This window comes from Kryptolebias marmoratus, linkage group LG7 (assembly GCF_001649575.2).
Source record: "Kryptolebias marmoratus isolate JLee-2015 linkage group LG7, ASM164957v2, whole genome shotgun sequence".
Classification (NCBI taxonomy): Eukaryota; Metazoa; Chordata; class Actinopteri; order Cyprinodontiformes; family Rivulidae; genus Kryptolebias; species Kryptolebias marmoratus.
In genome coordinates this window covers 6837248-6851735 of record NC_051436.1, presented here as the reverse complement: position 1 = coordinate 6851735, position 14488 = coordinate 6837248, and the positions used below count along the sequence as shown (strand labels likewise).

At 46.2% G+C, this 14488-nt stretch overlaps 1 protein-coding gene across 15 annotated transcripts in view; it reads left to right on the top strand.

Moving 5' to 3' along the window:
* LOC108234861 (collagen alpha-1(XXV) chain) overlaps window positions 1-14488 on the top strand; it is a 176698-nt gene that overhangs the window by 87097 nt on the left and 75113 nt on the right. For all 15 annotated transcript variants that reach the window (XM_017414417.3, XM_017414414.3, XM_017414415.3 and 12 more), the window contains exons 3-4: window positions 5180-5224; window positions 8372-8379. In XM_017414417.3, coding sequence (XP_017269906.1) covers window positions 5180-5224; window positions 8372-8379 — 53 coding nt within the window. The remainder of the gene's footprint in view (window positions 1-5179; window positions 5225-8371; window positions 8380-14488) is intronic.

Here is a 14488-nt window from a genome sequence, read left to right as displayed (position 1 = left end):
TCGCTGGTTTCACTTCAAACTGATTAATTTGGAGGGAAAATGGCAGCGAGATGTTGGGGGGCGCCGCTCGGGATGAGCGATCACCTCTTCGTGGATGACGGACAGTGCTGAAGGGCGGTCGTGTCTCGGCGGCAGGAAGCGTAAACAAGACGTTTATCACCCGCCGCCTTTCGAGCTGAGGATGGAATCGTTTTGGTCAAACGTAGAGTCCGACGTCCCGCGGTCAAAGAACGTGTCGTGAATGACTCTCGGCTTCTGCTACATCAAATGTTTAAGAGACAGATCGTTTTTGGGGGGATTTTTTGTGTGTTGGCTCTCAGTAATTAGCTGTGGCGGCCAGCTTGAATTGGAGCGACTCCAAAAGTTAATCAGCTGGAGACGTGCAGCCATAAAAACATCGAAGTATGTGTGCTTCAAAGCGCTGCCAGTTACATTCCTTTATGCAAAATAGCATTTAAATGACTCCCTCTGCCCGTACTTTGGAGCAGAAACAGTGTGGGATGTAAAAATCCAACCTTCTGTGACTTTTCCTGAAAAGGCACAAAGTGTGTGTGTGTGTGTGTGTGTGGACTTGTATTTGCTACATTGTGGGGACCATTTTCCTAACATATACCAACTTGTGAGGACCAACTGCTCCTTGTGGGGACCAAAGCCTGGGTTAGGGTAAGGGTCAGGGTTAGGCTGTAGTAATGTATGGAAGTCAATGGAAAGTCCCCACAAAAGTAGCGAGACAGACGTGTGTGTGTGTGTGAGTGTGTGTTCGTGTGTGTGCTCGCCGCTGGTTTCGAGCCGCTCGTGTCTATCCCAAAACCGCGTGGATAAACGCAGACGTGATTTTGTTTGTCATGTTTGAGCAGCGTGTGAAGTTTGACACGACTGACGTCGACCCGAGATGACAGCGGATCCGGGGGGGGGCGGGGCTAACAATCTGGGCCTGCGGTCCGGCGTTCCGTTTGACAGGATTGTGTGACGCCGTCAAACAGGAAATGTAATTTATCCACTTGACCGCTAATGTTTACGGCTTCCGAGTGGTTTTATTCTTTATGCACAAAGGTTACAGCGTAGCTTTGGTTTCTGTCAGGATTCGTTTTTTGTTTTTTTGTTTTTTTGTGATTTCTTTTGCATTTCGGGTTATTGTTTTTATGTTTTGTCTTTGTATTGTTTCTGTCTTTTGTGTTCTGTCGTCATTCACTACTCCTCTGTTTATCTCTTGTCCTCCCACCACGCCCATCTTCACCTGTTGTTTATTGTAATCACTCACCTGTGCCCACTTCCCCTAATCCCCCTCAGCTTTAAAACCTGGTCGTTTTCTCCACTTCCCCGTTGGTTCGTTGTCTCTGGTACGTCTCTTGTTCCTTGTCTCGCCTCGCCCTTTTTGTACCACTTTGGATTTTAGTTGCGTTTGGTTTTGCTGCCACCTTTGTTTTGATTATCTTTTATTTTAATAAATTAGTTTGTCGTTGAAAGATGAGTCTGCGCTCTGGGTTCGCCTCCTTTTCCCCAAATTCTCGCAGTTCGAAATAAAGGGGACGTTTCGCTGCGTTCCCGGGTCAGTCGAGGGTCGAAACCTCGAGGTGCTTATTGCCTGCCGCCATGACAGGTGTGTGATCATCTAAGTGCCTCTGTGTGTTCATTTGTTTTTATCTCATGAGCCACTGAATGAATTTTAACGAACCTTTCAGGAAATCATCGGCAACTGATCAACCTTCAGAGTCGAACCGATTCAAAATGTCCGCCACAGTCAATCGGCCGTGTAAAACTCAAACTCTGTTGATTCTTCAGCTCAAATTCAACGTGGCAGTAGCTGAGCATCATTCCCAACACATACTTTGAGGGATAACAGATTGTCTATAATCTTGCCCGATTTCTTGCTTTTAATGTTGTTTTTCAAGATTTGACCCAAAACGGCCATAAAAATGGTTCCGAAGCCAGAAGCGGCGGGTGATATGCATCCCTTCAGTTGGCTTTAAAGTCACTATTAGAGGTTTTTAACTCAACCTATAATCAGAATTAAAAAAACACTTCATATAAACAATAAAACATTAATCAGACTTGAGTTTTTTTCTGACACGTCTCATAGTTTTGGTGTTGATTTGCTTTTATCTTCTTTTATTTGGTAATCTAAAAATGAACCATCTTAATGTTTTCTCTCGTAAATACAACCTTGTTCTTTAAAAGTTAGATGATATTCTGACCAACTTTCTTTGGGGTCGGCTGTTAAAGGCACCCCATCTTGGGAAGCTCATCAACAAAAGGGGCGCCGCCCACAGATATGCCTGACTTTTAATGTGCTAAGGTGAGGATAATGATGATTTTTTTTGTTTTAAATGGTAAAAATTGGCCCTAATTATAGTTATAGTAACAGTAAACTGATGTCAGGATGTCATGTGATCCATCCAGCAAAGCTATCAGGGAACCATCAGTGTCTAATCGAGGTTTCTGGACACTTTGAGTTTGTCTTTAAAAACAAAAAAAAACATTTTAGCCCCGATCAACATCGACTGCCACTTTGTTTAACAGAACCAGAAAAGCCAATTTTCACCCGCCTGATTCGGCTGCCCACTTCTTTAAAAATGCAAAAGCCACAAAACGGCATAAAGTGGAGCGCAGAGAAAAAAAAACAACCCACAGGGTTGGTTTTTTTCTGTCCGACCAAACATCTGAGAGAATATTAAGTTCACTTTGATTTATTTCACTGTCAGACAAAAGAAAGCTGCTGAAAAGGTTTTAACAGATTGTTCAAAGTTACTGACCCTCGTCGTGAATTTCCCAGCCCAACTCGTTCTGTTTTCTCATTTTCTTCTTTTTTTTTTTTCTGAAAGCGTTGTTCCATGACCGCTCCTGGGAATCTGTGGGAAAACAGCAGCCAAAATCAGCGAGACAGATATCATTTTTGACTAGAAGTTCTGGTCCTTTCTTAATAGATTCATCTGAAAACCTGGTTTGTCGTGTTTTGTAGATATTATAAAGTTGTTCTTTTTCTTTCTGCTTTAGAAGCAGAATTGTTGAAGATGCAAATGTAAGTGTTTTATCTTTGACTGGACAAGGAGCTCCCATATGGGTAATGTTTTATTTGTTTGTTTTTTAAGCAGCTGTTAAAAATACACCACTAAAATCAGAAACCTGTCATATTTTGGTAGAAAAGAAGTCAGCTGTCATTTCAAAGTGAGCAACAATGAAGTCCAGAAAACTGCTTTCTGTTTCCTTTAAACGCTTAAAAAAAGAATAAAAAAATGAAGAAACCAGTGTTGATGTGAACCGTAGTAAATGTAAGAGTCAAACTCCACCTGTGGTTGCATTAAAACCGGGTCTGGACTCCTCACCCGTGGGACCCGACAGCATCTTGGAAACGGCTCAGCAGGAGCGGAGCTGGAGCCAAAGTTTGGTTCCCGGGAACCGAACTGAGAACTTATTATCAGACGCAGAGTTTGTAACATAATCCTGAGGTCTCTGTCCAGGTAACACTTCTGGACTACAAGAAATCGGTCCAAAACAAAACAAAACTGTGTTTGGTAGCAATAGATACTACATAACCTGGTACTTACTGGGTACTTACAGGGTACATACCTGGAACATGCCTGGTACTCACTGGGATATGAAGGGACTTGTTACCCTGTACTTATTGGGTACATACATGGTACTTACCGGGTACATGGTAGGTACCTGTGGGGTTATTGCCTAGACCTTAAAGGACACATACCTGGAACATTCCTGGTACCTTTAGGCATTTGGCTGTATGATGAAGGGACTTGTTACCCTGTACTTACTGGGTACATACAGGGTACATGCTAGGTACCTATGGGGTACATACATGGTATATACCTGGTACTTAAAGGACATGAACCTGGAACATGCCTGGTACTCACTGGGATTAGGCTGTAATATGAAGGGACTTGTTACCCTGTACTTATTGGGTACATACCTGGTACTTATTGGGTACATGTCTAGTACTTACAGGATATGTACCTGTAATTTAAGGGACACATAACTGGAACATGACTGGAACCTTTGGGGATTAGCCTGTATTATAAAGAGACTTGTTACCTTGCACCTTTTTGGGTACATACCTGATACATACATGGTACTTACTGGGTACATGCTAGGTACCTAGGGGGTTAATACCTGGACCTTAAAGGACATGAACCTGGTACCTTTAGGCATTTGGCTGATATATGAAGGGACTTGTTACCCTCAACTTACCAGCTACATACCTGATACTTTATGAGAACATTTCTGTTACTTACTGCGTACATGTCTGATACTTATAGGGTACATATCAGGTACTTACAGGGTATGTACCTGGAACTTAAAGGACACGTACATGAGTCATGTCTGGTACCCATGGGGATTTGGCTGTATTATGAAGGGACTTGTTACCCTGTACGTACCGGGTACATACCTGGTACTTCAGAATGTGTACTTGTACTGTTAGGAGGAAATGTCTTTGGGAGTTTATTACAGTATCAGAAGATTACAAATCCTTAAATGCACCTAATTCTGAGTGTAGGATTTGGAGCCATCGTTATCAGCATAAATAGTTGAGTTTATTTACGGAACTATTTACGGCCTAAAATCCACGTTTGATTTCTTAAACCGTACGAGTGAAGAGGACCGACACGGTTCTTTGTTCTAAATGTGTCGGAGCGTTAATTTTATCTTCTTAAACTGTGAACGCAGACCGAGTAAGACAGAGGAAAAATAAAGCCAAAACAAACAACAGAGAGTCACTGAATGCACCGCTTGAAGGTCTTTTTTTTTTTTAAATTACTCTTTCCAAAGCCTTTCCATCTCTTTCTGTGAACTACCTACACACAGTCAGGTTTTCGGCATGTAAAACCTGGCAACGCGTGTAATTGTTTTTACTCCCCCAGCTGAGCTTTAACAGCAGGACGGAGTTGTCTCTCTCTCTCGCTCACACACACACACACAAAAAAAGAAACAAAGTCTAGATAAACAAGCCGAAAACAAGGGCACTCATGCTGAAAGGAAACCGTAGAAAAAAGGGGGGGTCAGCGCTTACCGCAGCTTATATTTCAGTAAATACTCGATAAACACTGAAATTACCAGGAATGTTATGGCTGAAGACGATGCTTTTCAGAGGTCTCTTCTCATTCTGACTGCTGTGAATGTAAAATCATCCAATTATCGGCTAAAAGTGCTGCGTTTCTTTACGTTGCAGGACCTCCCGGGAAGCGAGGAAGAAGAGGCCGCGATGGGGAACCTGGTACGTACGTTTGTCATTTGGATCCTGATCATCTCAATCACATCTGCAGCTCGTCCTGCTTTAAAGAGCACTGTGTGTCTCTGGAAGCAAAAACAAGTGGAAGATGGCAAATTTGTGGCCTGAACTCTTGGATTGATCAGGATTAGTTGCTAAAAACAACTAGATTTTCTCTATAAAACCAAGTATAAATCCATTTTTAAAAGTGAGTGATAATCTCTCCAATTAAGTTGCCTTAAAACCTAGAATTTAAGTGGTTTTTATTTAATTACAAGTGATAATTCCACTAAAATAACCTCAGATTGACGAAGTTGAAGATGGTTTCAAATAATAATTCCCAAAAAAACATACAAGGAATGCCGGGTCCTTTAATTTACTCACATTTCACACAAAGCTCTCCTGAGCCAAGTCAACGGATTCTGCGGCGACACCTCCGCGGCTTGAGAGGTGTCGCCACAAATCGAAGGTGCGGCGAGAACACGCTGCTGGCGGGGAGCTGCCGCCACACTCTGTCTACCTGACGGCGAGCGGGATAATGAGCTCTGGAGTGTGTTCTGCACAGAGGAAAAAAACAAAACAAAACTGGGGCCGTGGTGTTGCTTTTGTAGCAATTAGAGCAAAGGGTAGAGGGCGACTTAGTCTGGATTCACAGCCTGAGAATCAAACTCGATTCAGTTTTTTTGTATGGCGCCAACTAAAGTTGTCTCAGGTCTCTGTACAAAAACATTCACAGACATATTAAAGAGACGGTTAGTAAAAGTTTTCTAAGGAAGCCAGCAGGTTGGGTTGAATCTTCACTTCGTCGCAGTCTACCATTCTGAGCAGCAGGTTGGCGACAGTGGGAAGAAAAAACTCCATTTTAACAGGAAGACACCTCCAGCAGAACCAGAACCAGAACCAGGCTCAGAGCGAGCGTCCATCGTCTTCAACCTGCTGGGGTTAGAGGACAGGAAAGAGACGCAGACAAACACAGAATGACTGGTCCAGGTGTGGTTTCTACTGGAAGAAAGACAAAGAAAGTCATGTCAACGATAGAAATAATTACAGTGGAGCGAGTAAAGACGGCAGCAGAGGGAGGACATGTGGACAGTTTGTCCTCCAGCTGTCTCAGCCTACAGCAGCAGAACTAAGGGAGAGCTCAGGAAACCCAAACAGACCCGAACTATAGGATTTATCAAGAAGAAAAGTCTTAATCCTGGTCCTGAAAGTCGACAGGGTGTCGGCCTCACGGACAGAAACAGGAAGTTGGTTCCACCAGACAGGAGCTGACTATTGGAGACTTTATGACGTCCTTCATTTTGATCTTTCCAAATGACTTCACAAGCCTTTATGAGGCCAGCTTGAGCCTCCCTCTGACTCAGAAAGTGGTCCAAGCCGGTAATCGAAACAAGAAATTCAGCTCAACGGTTGGCTGCAAGTCCGCCGTAGCGTCGGGCTCCGTTGACGCCGAGCTCAGCTCCCAAATAAACACCCGTCAAAGCCAGGCACCGTTGTGTGGAGACGCTTTGTTTCCTCTGCTCTGTTCAGCTGGAACAAACGCGAAGAACGTGAAGAACTCCTTTTTGACAAAGCGATCGGAGGAGAGCGAACAGGCGGGCCCGATCACGACGTCATGAGCTGAATTGTCAGGCCTTCGGCGTTCTGTGTTTAGCTTTCTAATGTGGATGAAGAACGACATGTTTAGGCTTTGTGGAGCCCAGCTTTAAACATCTGAACATCCGTTCCACGATTCAGTCGGACCAAAAGTTACCGTCTGAGCGTCTCTAAAAAGCAAGAGGAAGCCTTCGTCCAGACGTTGGTGGGGAAATGACAGAAATAAAAATAGGAACAAGACCCAGTGATGTTGACCGATGCATTAAAAAAAAAAAATGAATGAAATGCTTTATTTGGATTACGGGGACATGTGGAAAGAAAAAGTGTGCAGCAGGAAACGCCACGGTGCCAAAACATTCCAAGGTTTGGTCAATTCTGGAAAGTGTCGAGGGTTTCCTTAAGTATTTTCCCTCCCGAGAATAATCCAGACTTGTTGCTCGGGTATCCGGGCTCACAGAGGGAGGAATTGATGCTCGAGCGCGTTTGACCTCGCAGCGACGCGGTTAGGCTCACGTTTTTTTACAAAACAAGCTTCCCTCCGCATCCAATCTTTGATTATTAAACAAGCTGTTACGTGCCCGGTGAAATCCGTCTTCCCGAAATTAATTCAATCCCCCAGTCAGAGGGAGAGAGCTAAAAGCCGTCCAGGCGTGAACAGGAAGCAAAACCGACTTGTGAAAACGGAGCTTTGAGGATCCAGTTGAGATTTCTAACAGTTTTAAAGCCTCGCACCTTTTGTTCAGCTTGTCGTGATGCAGCCTCTGCAGCGAATCGGAGCTTTCTGTTTTTAAATGACCGCTGGTTTGCCACCGGATCAGCTGGCAGAGTTCAGGGTCTTGATGGAAGGTGAATCCATTGTCTTGGCAGAGGACGACGAGGTAGTTAAAGCGCTTCGACAGCGGGGTGTCAGGAGAGGAGGAGAGACCCTAAAGGCTCCAGACGTCGTGTTCGGCACGCCTATTCAACGCTTGCACAGAGAATTGAGGGGAAAACACACCTGTGGAGTGGCAGATCGGAGCCGTGATCTTTTTAATCCTTTTTAAAAAAAAACTGGACCGGAGAAAGCGTTAAAGCTGGCTCCCGGGTAAAGTTTACTCCGATTGTCAAAGCCAGGTTTCAGGAGAATTGGCGTGGCTTTTTGTCCGGGTCGTGGACCGGACCTTTACCAAACATGGGGGTTTTACTGTCCAGTGCACGTGTGTTTTACAGGTCCGGAGAGAAGTGAGATCCTTGTCCGCATGCTTGACACAAGAATCAAACTCAACCCTGCTTTGGACTGAACTCCGCCACGGCTGCTCCTCATCTCAGACCAGGGCCGTACCCAGACTTTAAAAAATCGTGTCACCTCACAAAATCGTTTGAGAATTTTTTAACAAGCGCCCAAAAACGGATGCATAATAAAATCAGAGGCGCTTGAAAATGGTGATTGCCAGGCCTGCTTGGAAAAGTGGACGAAGGCTTATTGTGTTAGACGTGTCACAAGTTTCTTTTTCTTCGTGTGTGAACGGGAAAAATGCTAACTGTGTGTTGTTTTGTCTGTTTTTTATTTTCTTTCAGGACCTCCTGTAAGTATTCCTGGGTCATTTCTTCATTTGGGATGCCCCCCTGTAAAGGTAAAAAAAAATCTGAAAACCACAAGGCGAAAAGCAAACCTTACAGCAGCTCCACGAACCGGTTCATTATCAGACGGTATTTTCACGGACCGGCCTTTAAAGGTGCGGCGGATAAATACAACAAAATAAAACGATACGAGCGGCATGAAAACGGGGGTATTTTTTAAAAACAATAAACGTAAATCCAACGTGTCCTCGCAGCTTTGTTAGCTGCGTTATCAACATGAATAACAGCCTCTCCTCCCCCTGATGTTCTCTGTGTTTAAACACGCCCTTCAAAATAAGAGACACCACAAATATAAACTCACCATAACGCTGAATCAGCGGAGCCCTGAGCCTGTTTCTCAGTAACCAGACGGTCCCATCTAGGGCTTCCAGATGTTTGTTTTTACTCGTTTTGCTAACTTCTGGGTTTGTTTTTAGTGGTAACGGATCACGTGACCTAGATAAGCGTTCTGACACTCGTCATAGACGGATGGAGTGGAGAGAATCCGGTCAGTTTTTCAAAATAAATGCCCTCCAGGCTCCGAAAATACTGCAAGTTAATTAGTCTTTTTGTGCGGCCCCGGTACCAAATGACCCACGGACTGGTACTGGTCCACGGACCAGGGGTTGGGGGCCGTCGCAGCTTTAGAACGTCACTCAGAATAGGTCGAGTTAAATTAATCAGCAGAAACATCCGAGATCCTCATTCTGGGAGTTTTAGGGCCGACGGAGACGTCAGCAAATTTTGGTGAGAACTATAAAAATGTTCTGAACAGCTCGGTTCTCCGTCGCCGTCTCCTTCCTCCTCTTTCTGCTTTTTTTTGTTTTTTTTTGTTTGGCTCGGTCTGAACCTCATGTCCAACGATGCAAGAATTTCCACAGGTTTATGTGGAGGTATTTATTTGTGCTTTAGAAGGTAAGCACTCCAAGAAGAAGAAGAAGAAGAAAAAAGGCCTTAAATCTTCGGCTGACAGCTTTGTTGTGCAGCTCTCGCGGCCGGCGTTTTCCTCGACTGGTCCTGAATATGGAGCCGAACACTCGATGGCCGACTTATTTACCACTTTATGCTCATTTAATCTGGAACATGTTGCAGCTTAATGCAGTTTATAGACTTCTGACTCCTTAAATTTAGTTCTTTCTTTCAAACTTTCGACAGGAAAGGTTGTTTGCACGGCGGACATCGTCGACGGCGCCGCGTCAGACATTCGTCGCCCACCGCCATGACAGCCGGGCAACCGTGTAGTTGCCTGTGTTTGCGTTTTTTTTGCCTGTCTGTTAGCAAAATATCCCACGGACCACTGGAGGGATTTCGATGAAACTCTCAAAAAGTACCCGTTTGACGTGCAGATCTCCAAATGAACAACCCTTAAAGATGGAAACAGATGGAAAAAAACTTTGGTTTTCCCTCCAAGATGAAGAGAAAGGCATGCGTGCACACATAAACAGCAGGGCTGTGACAGTTTGCTTTATGGCCACGTCAAGCGCCCACATGTGTGTAACTTTTCCCTTTCTGTGCGCGCGCGGGTGTGTGTGTGTGTGTGTGTGTGTGTGTGTTTTTATAGCCCAGAGGCAAGTGTGGCTGGATAGGTATAATAGTGTGCGCCGGCTGAGCTGTAAAAGTTGTAAGTTAATCCTCCGAGTCCTCTCAGACACTCGCTCAGGAGGTTCTGGGATGTGTAAGTGAGTGCAGGTGGTCCTGCTCCTCGGCTGACAAACGAGACCGCTCTGGCTCCAAACCAGGGGGGGAATCGAACCCCCGTGATTCGAATCGATTGTGAGTCGGGGAGGAGCGGCGCGGTCACGAAGCGACTACTGACGCATCTCGAGCGTCGGGTTTACGGACGACTCCCAGGAGGCTGTGGCTCACTTCACAGACAGAAAACGCAGAGTGTGCAACTATAACACCAAAAAAAAGCTAACAGTCAGCATCGATGCTAACCTCACTTTGAAAATGCCAAACACTGCTGGAGATTTATACCCAAATCCAGTGTTTTAAAGTGATTACAGTCGTAAGAAGGAGGCGTCAGGCTGCTGTGGCTGCGTATGGTTCTTCCACATGCTGCCGAGGCCCCCCATCAGATTGTCGACGCGTCTCTCTTTTTTCAGACGCAAGTCATCCAAATTCAGTGAACGCCACCAAACGAGCGTCGACAGCAGAGTCCAGCTGTGCAGTTTGACGTTTCTGCGTTATAGGGCTGCAGAGTTACAGCACGGGGTCACCCGTGACCTTTGACCCCAAATACCCTGAAATCAATAGCGATCATCCTTGGCCCACGAGGTGCCCCGGCTGGGCGGTTTGACGTTCCTACGGTTCACCGGTTGCAGAGTCATCGTTGACCGGATCACCACCAAAGTTTAATCACGAAAATTTCGTCCAAATCTGTTTGTTCGTTCACAAGAAATTTTGCTAACAGGTGGACCAACAAACCCATGCTGCCGGAACCCTAACCTCTTCGGCGGAGGTTACCGTTCAGTAACATAAATGTCAAACGGGACGTTTCTCTTCCGGGCCTCGATTCCCGAAGTCCAGAAACTCCTCGGAGCAACAGTCGGCTCCGTACCCCGAGGACACAGTTTTTACGGTGTTGGTGGTGGAAAAACAAAACAAAAACGATAATCAGCTAACAGAAACGCCAACGGAGGAGAAGCGGGATCTCTCCCGGCCGTACCTGTCAGTTCTCTGGCCACGGTGCTTTCGATCAACTCTAAGGTTTAAAAAAAAAACAAAAAAACCGAAGAAGCAGAAGTTTGGACGCCCAGCTGAAACAACACGCCGGCAGCCAATCGTACGCCACGGATCGGTTGGCGTCGCCGCTGAACAGGAAGCTCGTAGTTTTGGTCGTATTACTGCGATATGGGAAACGGTGGCACAATTATCTCGTCTGCGTGGGTTTTTTTCTCCTCCTCATCTTTCTGTGACGAAATGGGTGGTTCATGTCAGAAACTCAACCCCGCCGCTGTAGAAGCACACCATTTAGCACCAGTCGAGCATGAAACACCATTCCAGACGCTGTCCTCGCACACCGCTCAAATTATACAACCTGAGAGAGAAGCTGCCTGCTTCGAAACTGGTAGAATTTTCCTTATGTTTGTTGGTTTGTCTGTTAGCAAAATATCTCATGAACCACTGAGCAGATTTTAATGAAACTCTCAGGAAGTGATCGTTAGTTGAACATCTTCAGCTGATTAACTTTTTGAGTCAGTCCAATTCAAGATGGCCGCCACAGCCAACTGTTTTTAGAAAATGCAAAAATGGCCATAGCTCATCCACCTTTAAAGATAATGAGCTAAAATTCGGTGTGGTGGTAGCTGAGAGTCATCCCCAACACACACTTCAAGCGCGAGCTGATCGTGCCAGGTCTGTCTTCAAAAATCTGCCATCAACTATAGGAGTCAACTATGTCTGTCTGTTAGCAAAATATCTCATGAACCACTAAGCAGATTTTAATGAAACTCTCAGGAAGGGATCGTTAGTTTACCATTTTCAACTGATTAACTTTTAGAGTCAGTCCAATTCAAGATGGCCGCCACAGCCAACTGTTTTTAGAAAACACAAAAAAGGCCATAACTCATCCACCTTTAAAGATATTGAGCTAAAATTAGGTGTGGTGGTAGCTGAGAACGAGTCACGACACGTACTCCCGAGCGCTACAAACTTCACCTCACGTTCACGCCAAACAAGATGGCTGCCACAGCTAATCAGTAAAGGCCAACACAATATGGCTATAACGCCGATGAGCTAAGGTTTAATGCACGCCTTTAAGAGACGCTTGTCTTTCCGTTTGAAAAACGCATCAATCCTGGAAACCCGAAGACCCGCAGTCATGCAGTGCATTCTGGGAGCGGCACGACGTGAGCTGCCGCCTGACACACACACACACACTTCTGCATTGGTGTTTGACATGTTGCTTCCACCTCCCTGCTTCATCAGCTGAGATCCCCGCGTCGCAGTCGGAGGACGATCTGTCACAACGTATGAATTATGCATCGGCGGCGCCGCGATTAGAGGCTCAGCGGCGGCGAGGCGGAGGAGCCCGGGCACCTCGCAACCCTTCATCCCTCATCTGATATTCACCGCAGCCTCCTTACCTGTTAATAAAACATATTCCTGCAAGACTTTGATCAATTCTGCCCCACGGAGGAGGAGGAGGAGGAGGAGGAGGAGGGGGGAGATGCCACTTTATCTCGCCGAAGTTGAAGGAGCCTCTGCTTACTCGCGAGTCGTGTTGATTTATACTTTTTGCTGAGTTCGAGGCTGAAAGTCCCCATTAGGATGCACGACGCCGGAAGCGCTGACTCGCCTGCACGGAAGAGACCCCGCCCACCGCTGGCGGGCGAATCTACCCGACGTGACTGCCAATATCTGGGCTCCCGAGGGGGCCCGGGGAGGCCAACTGGCGCTGGGCGTGACCTTTCGGACGCCTCACGCTGCGCCCATCAGCGGCGCTTTCCTTTGTCCGCGAATGGCAACGGGTGCGCCGGGGCCACAGGTCTGCTCGCCGCCGCGTGAAGCGGTCAGTGGCATTTCCCCCCCCCCCTTTTGAGGTCTGCCATTTGGAGAAAGGAACTGAAAGGCTGAACGGTCCCAAGCGGGGGGGCAAAAAAATGAAGTGGATCGCCGCCGTCGGCACAGGAAGCGGCGGCTGCAGCTCCCCCTCATTTAGGCGAAGGCATATCGCCACTGAACGCAACCGCAACTTTCCCCGAGCAGCAGCTGGGAGCTGCAGGTTTCATAAGCAGAAAGGCAAACGAAAATAAATGATTTACGCTCACAAACCTTTAGGCAAAGATCTTGTGTGATCTGTTAGCGCTCAGAGTGTTTCGAACGACCATCAGCTACTACCCCGCCGAATCTTAGCTAATTGTCTGTAAAAATGACTGAGCTGTCACCATTTTTGTTTCGTCAGATGTCGATTAGCAGTCATGAATCGGCTAATCGGCTGTAGATAAACATCCGTTGTTACTTTCTGAGAGTCCGTCCTGTGGTTGAGGAGATATTTTGCTAACCGAGAGACGAACACATGCACGGGCAATCGCATATTTATCTGCCTTCCATGGCAGCAAGCAAAAAAAAACTAGAACGAAAACTGAAACGGCTTCACGTACAAGCTAGCGTTAGCATAGCGGCGCAGCTAGCTGCTAACTCCCACAAACCAAGACTTCATGAGTAATTTGACTTCTGGGATTATTAATGATCCATTTATTGATATGTTTTGTTTTTTTGGCCGTGTAGCAATGATTGGGGCAACAAATCATTGTTGACTGATATTTTTCAGTTTCAGTATCGGGTTTAGAACATTTCTTTATTATCAGCAGCTCCTCTGTTCAGAAAAACTATGAGTTGTTGTAAGATGGCAACAAGTCCCCTTTGGTTTTGGATCTTTTTGGTTCAAATTAAACTCTGTTTCTCCAAACAGAGGTCGCTCAAATAACTATCACTCCCTCGCACCTCCTGCAGGTAGGATGTTAACTGTTCCCAACCTTTCCACGGAACCTCACCTCGCTACGATCTGGACTGTCCCTTTTTTAACGCGGTTCCAAGCAGGAAGGCCTGGCATCCTTTGTGATTTGGGTCAACTTTTGTCCCGTTCGCATCTGATCGAATGAACAGAAGATGTAGAAAAAAAAAACAACAAAAAAAAACATTTTCCAACCGGAACGTCGTCCATTATCCAACATTTTCTCTCTGGGTCAGAAATGTGCTTACATGTTGCAGGCTCAGACGTTCTGCCTCCAACTCGAGTTAAAGCTGTTTAGATGTCCTCCTCGACCCCCCTGCCCGCCCCTCCTCATATCGGGGACTTAACACGGTTGGTTTGCATCCCGACACTGCGCTCGTATGACCGATCGCGCCGCCGTCGGCTTCACTTCGGCTCCGTTCCCACAAGAGTATCCAGCGCGTAACAGCAAGCAGACGCGAGGTCCCAAACACATACACGCACATTAAAGCCATTTCGGGCCGGCTAATTGCGATACGCTGTGGATATGGGAACCAGATGCCTTTTCCCAAGTCAGTTTTCCAGTGTGGTTTTCCTATCCCCGCCCAACCTCCGCGTCCAGATCCCCCCCCCCCCCC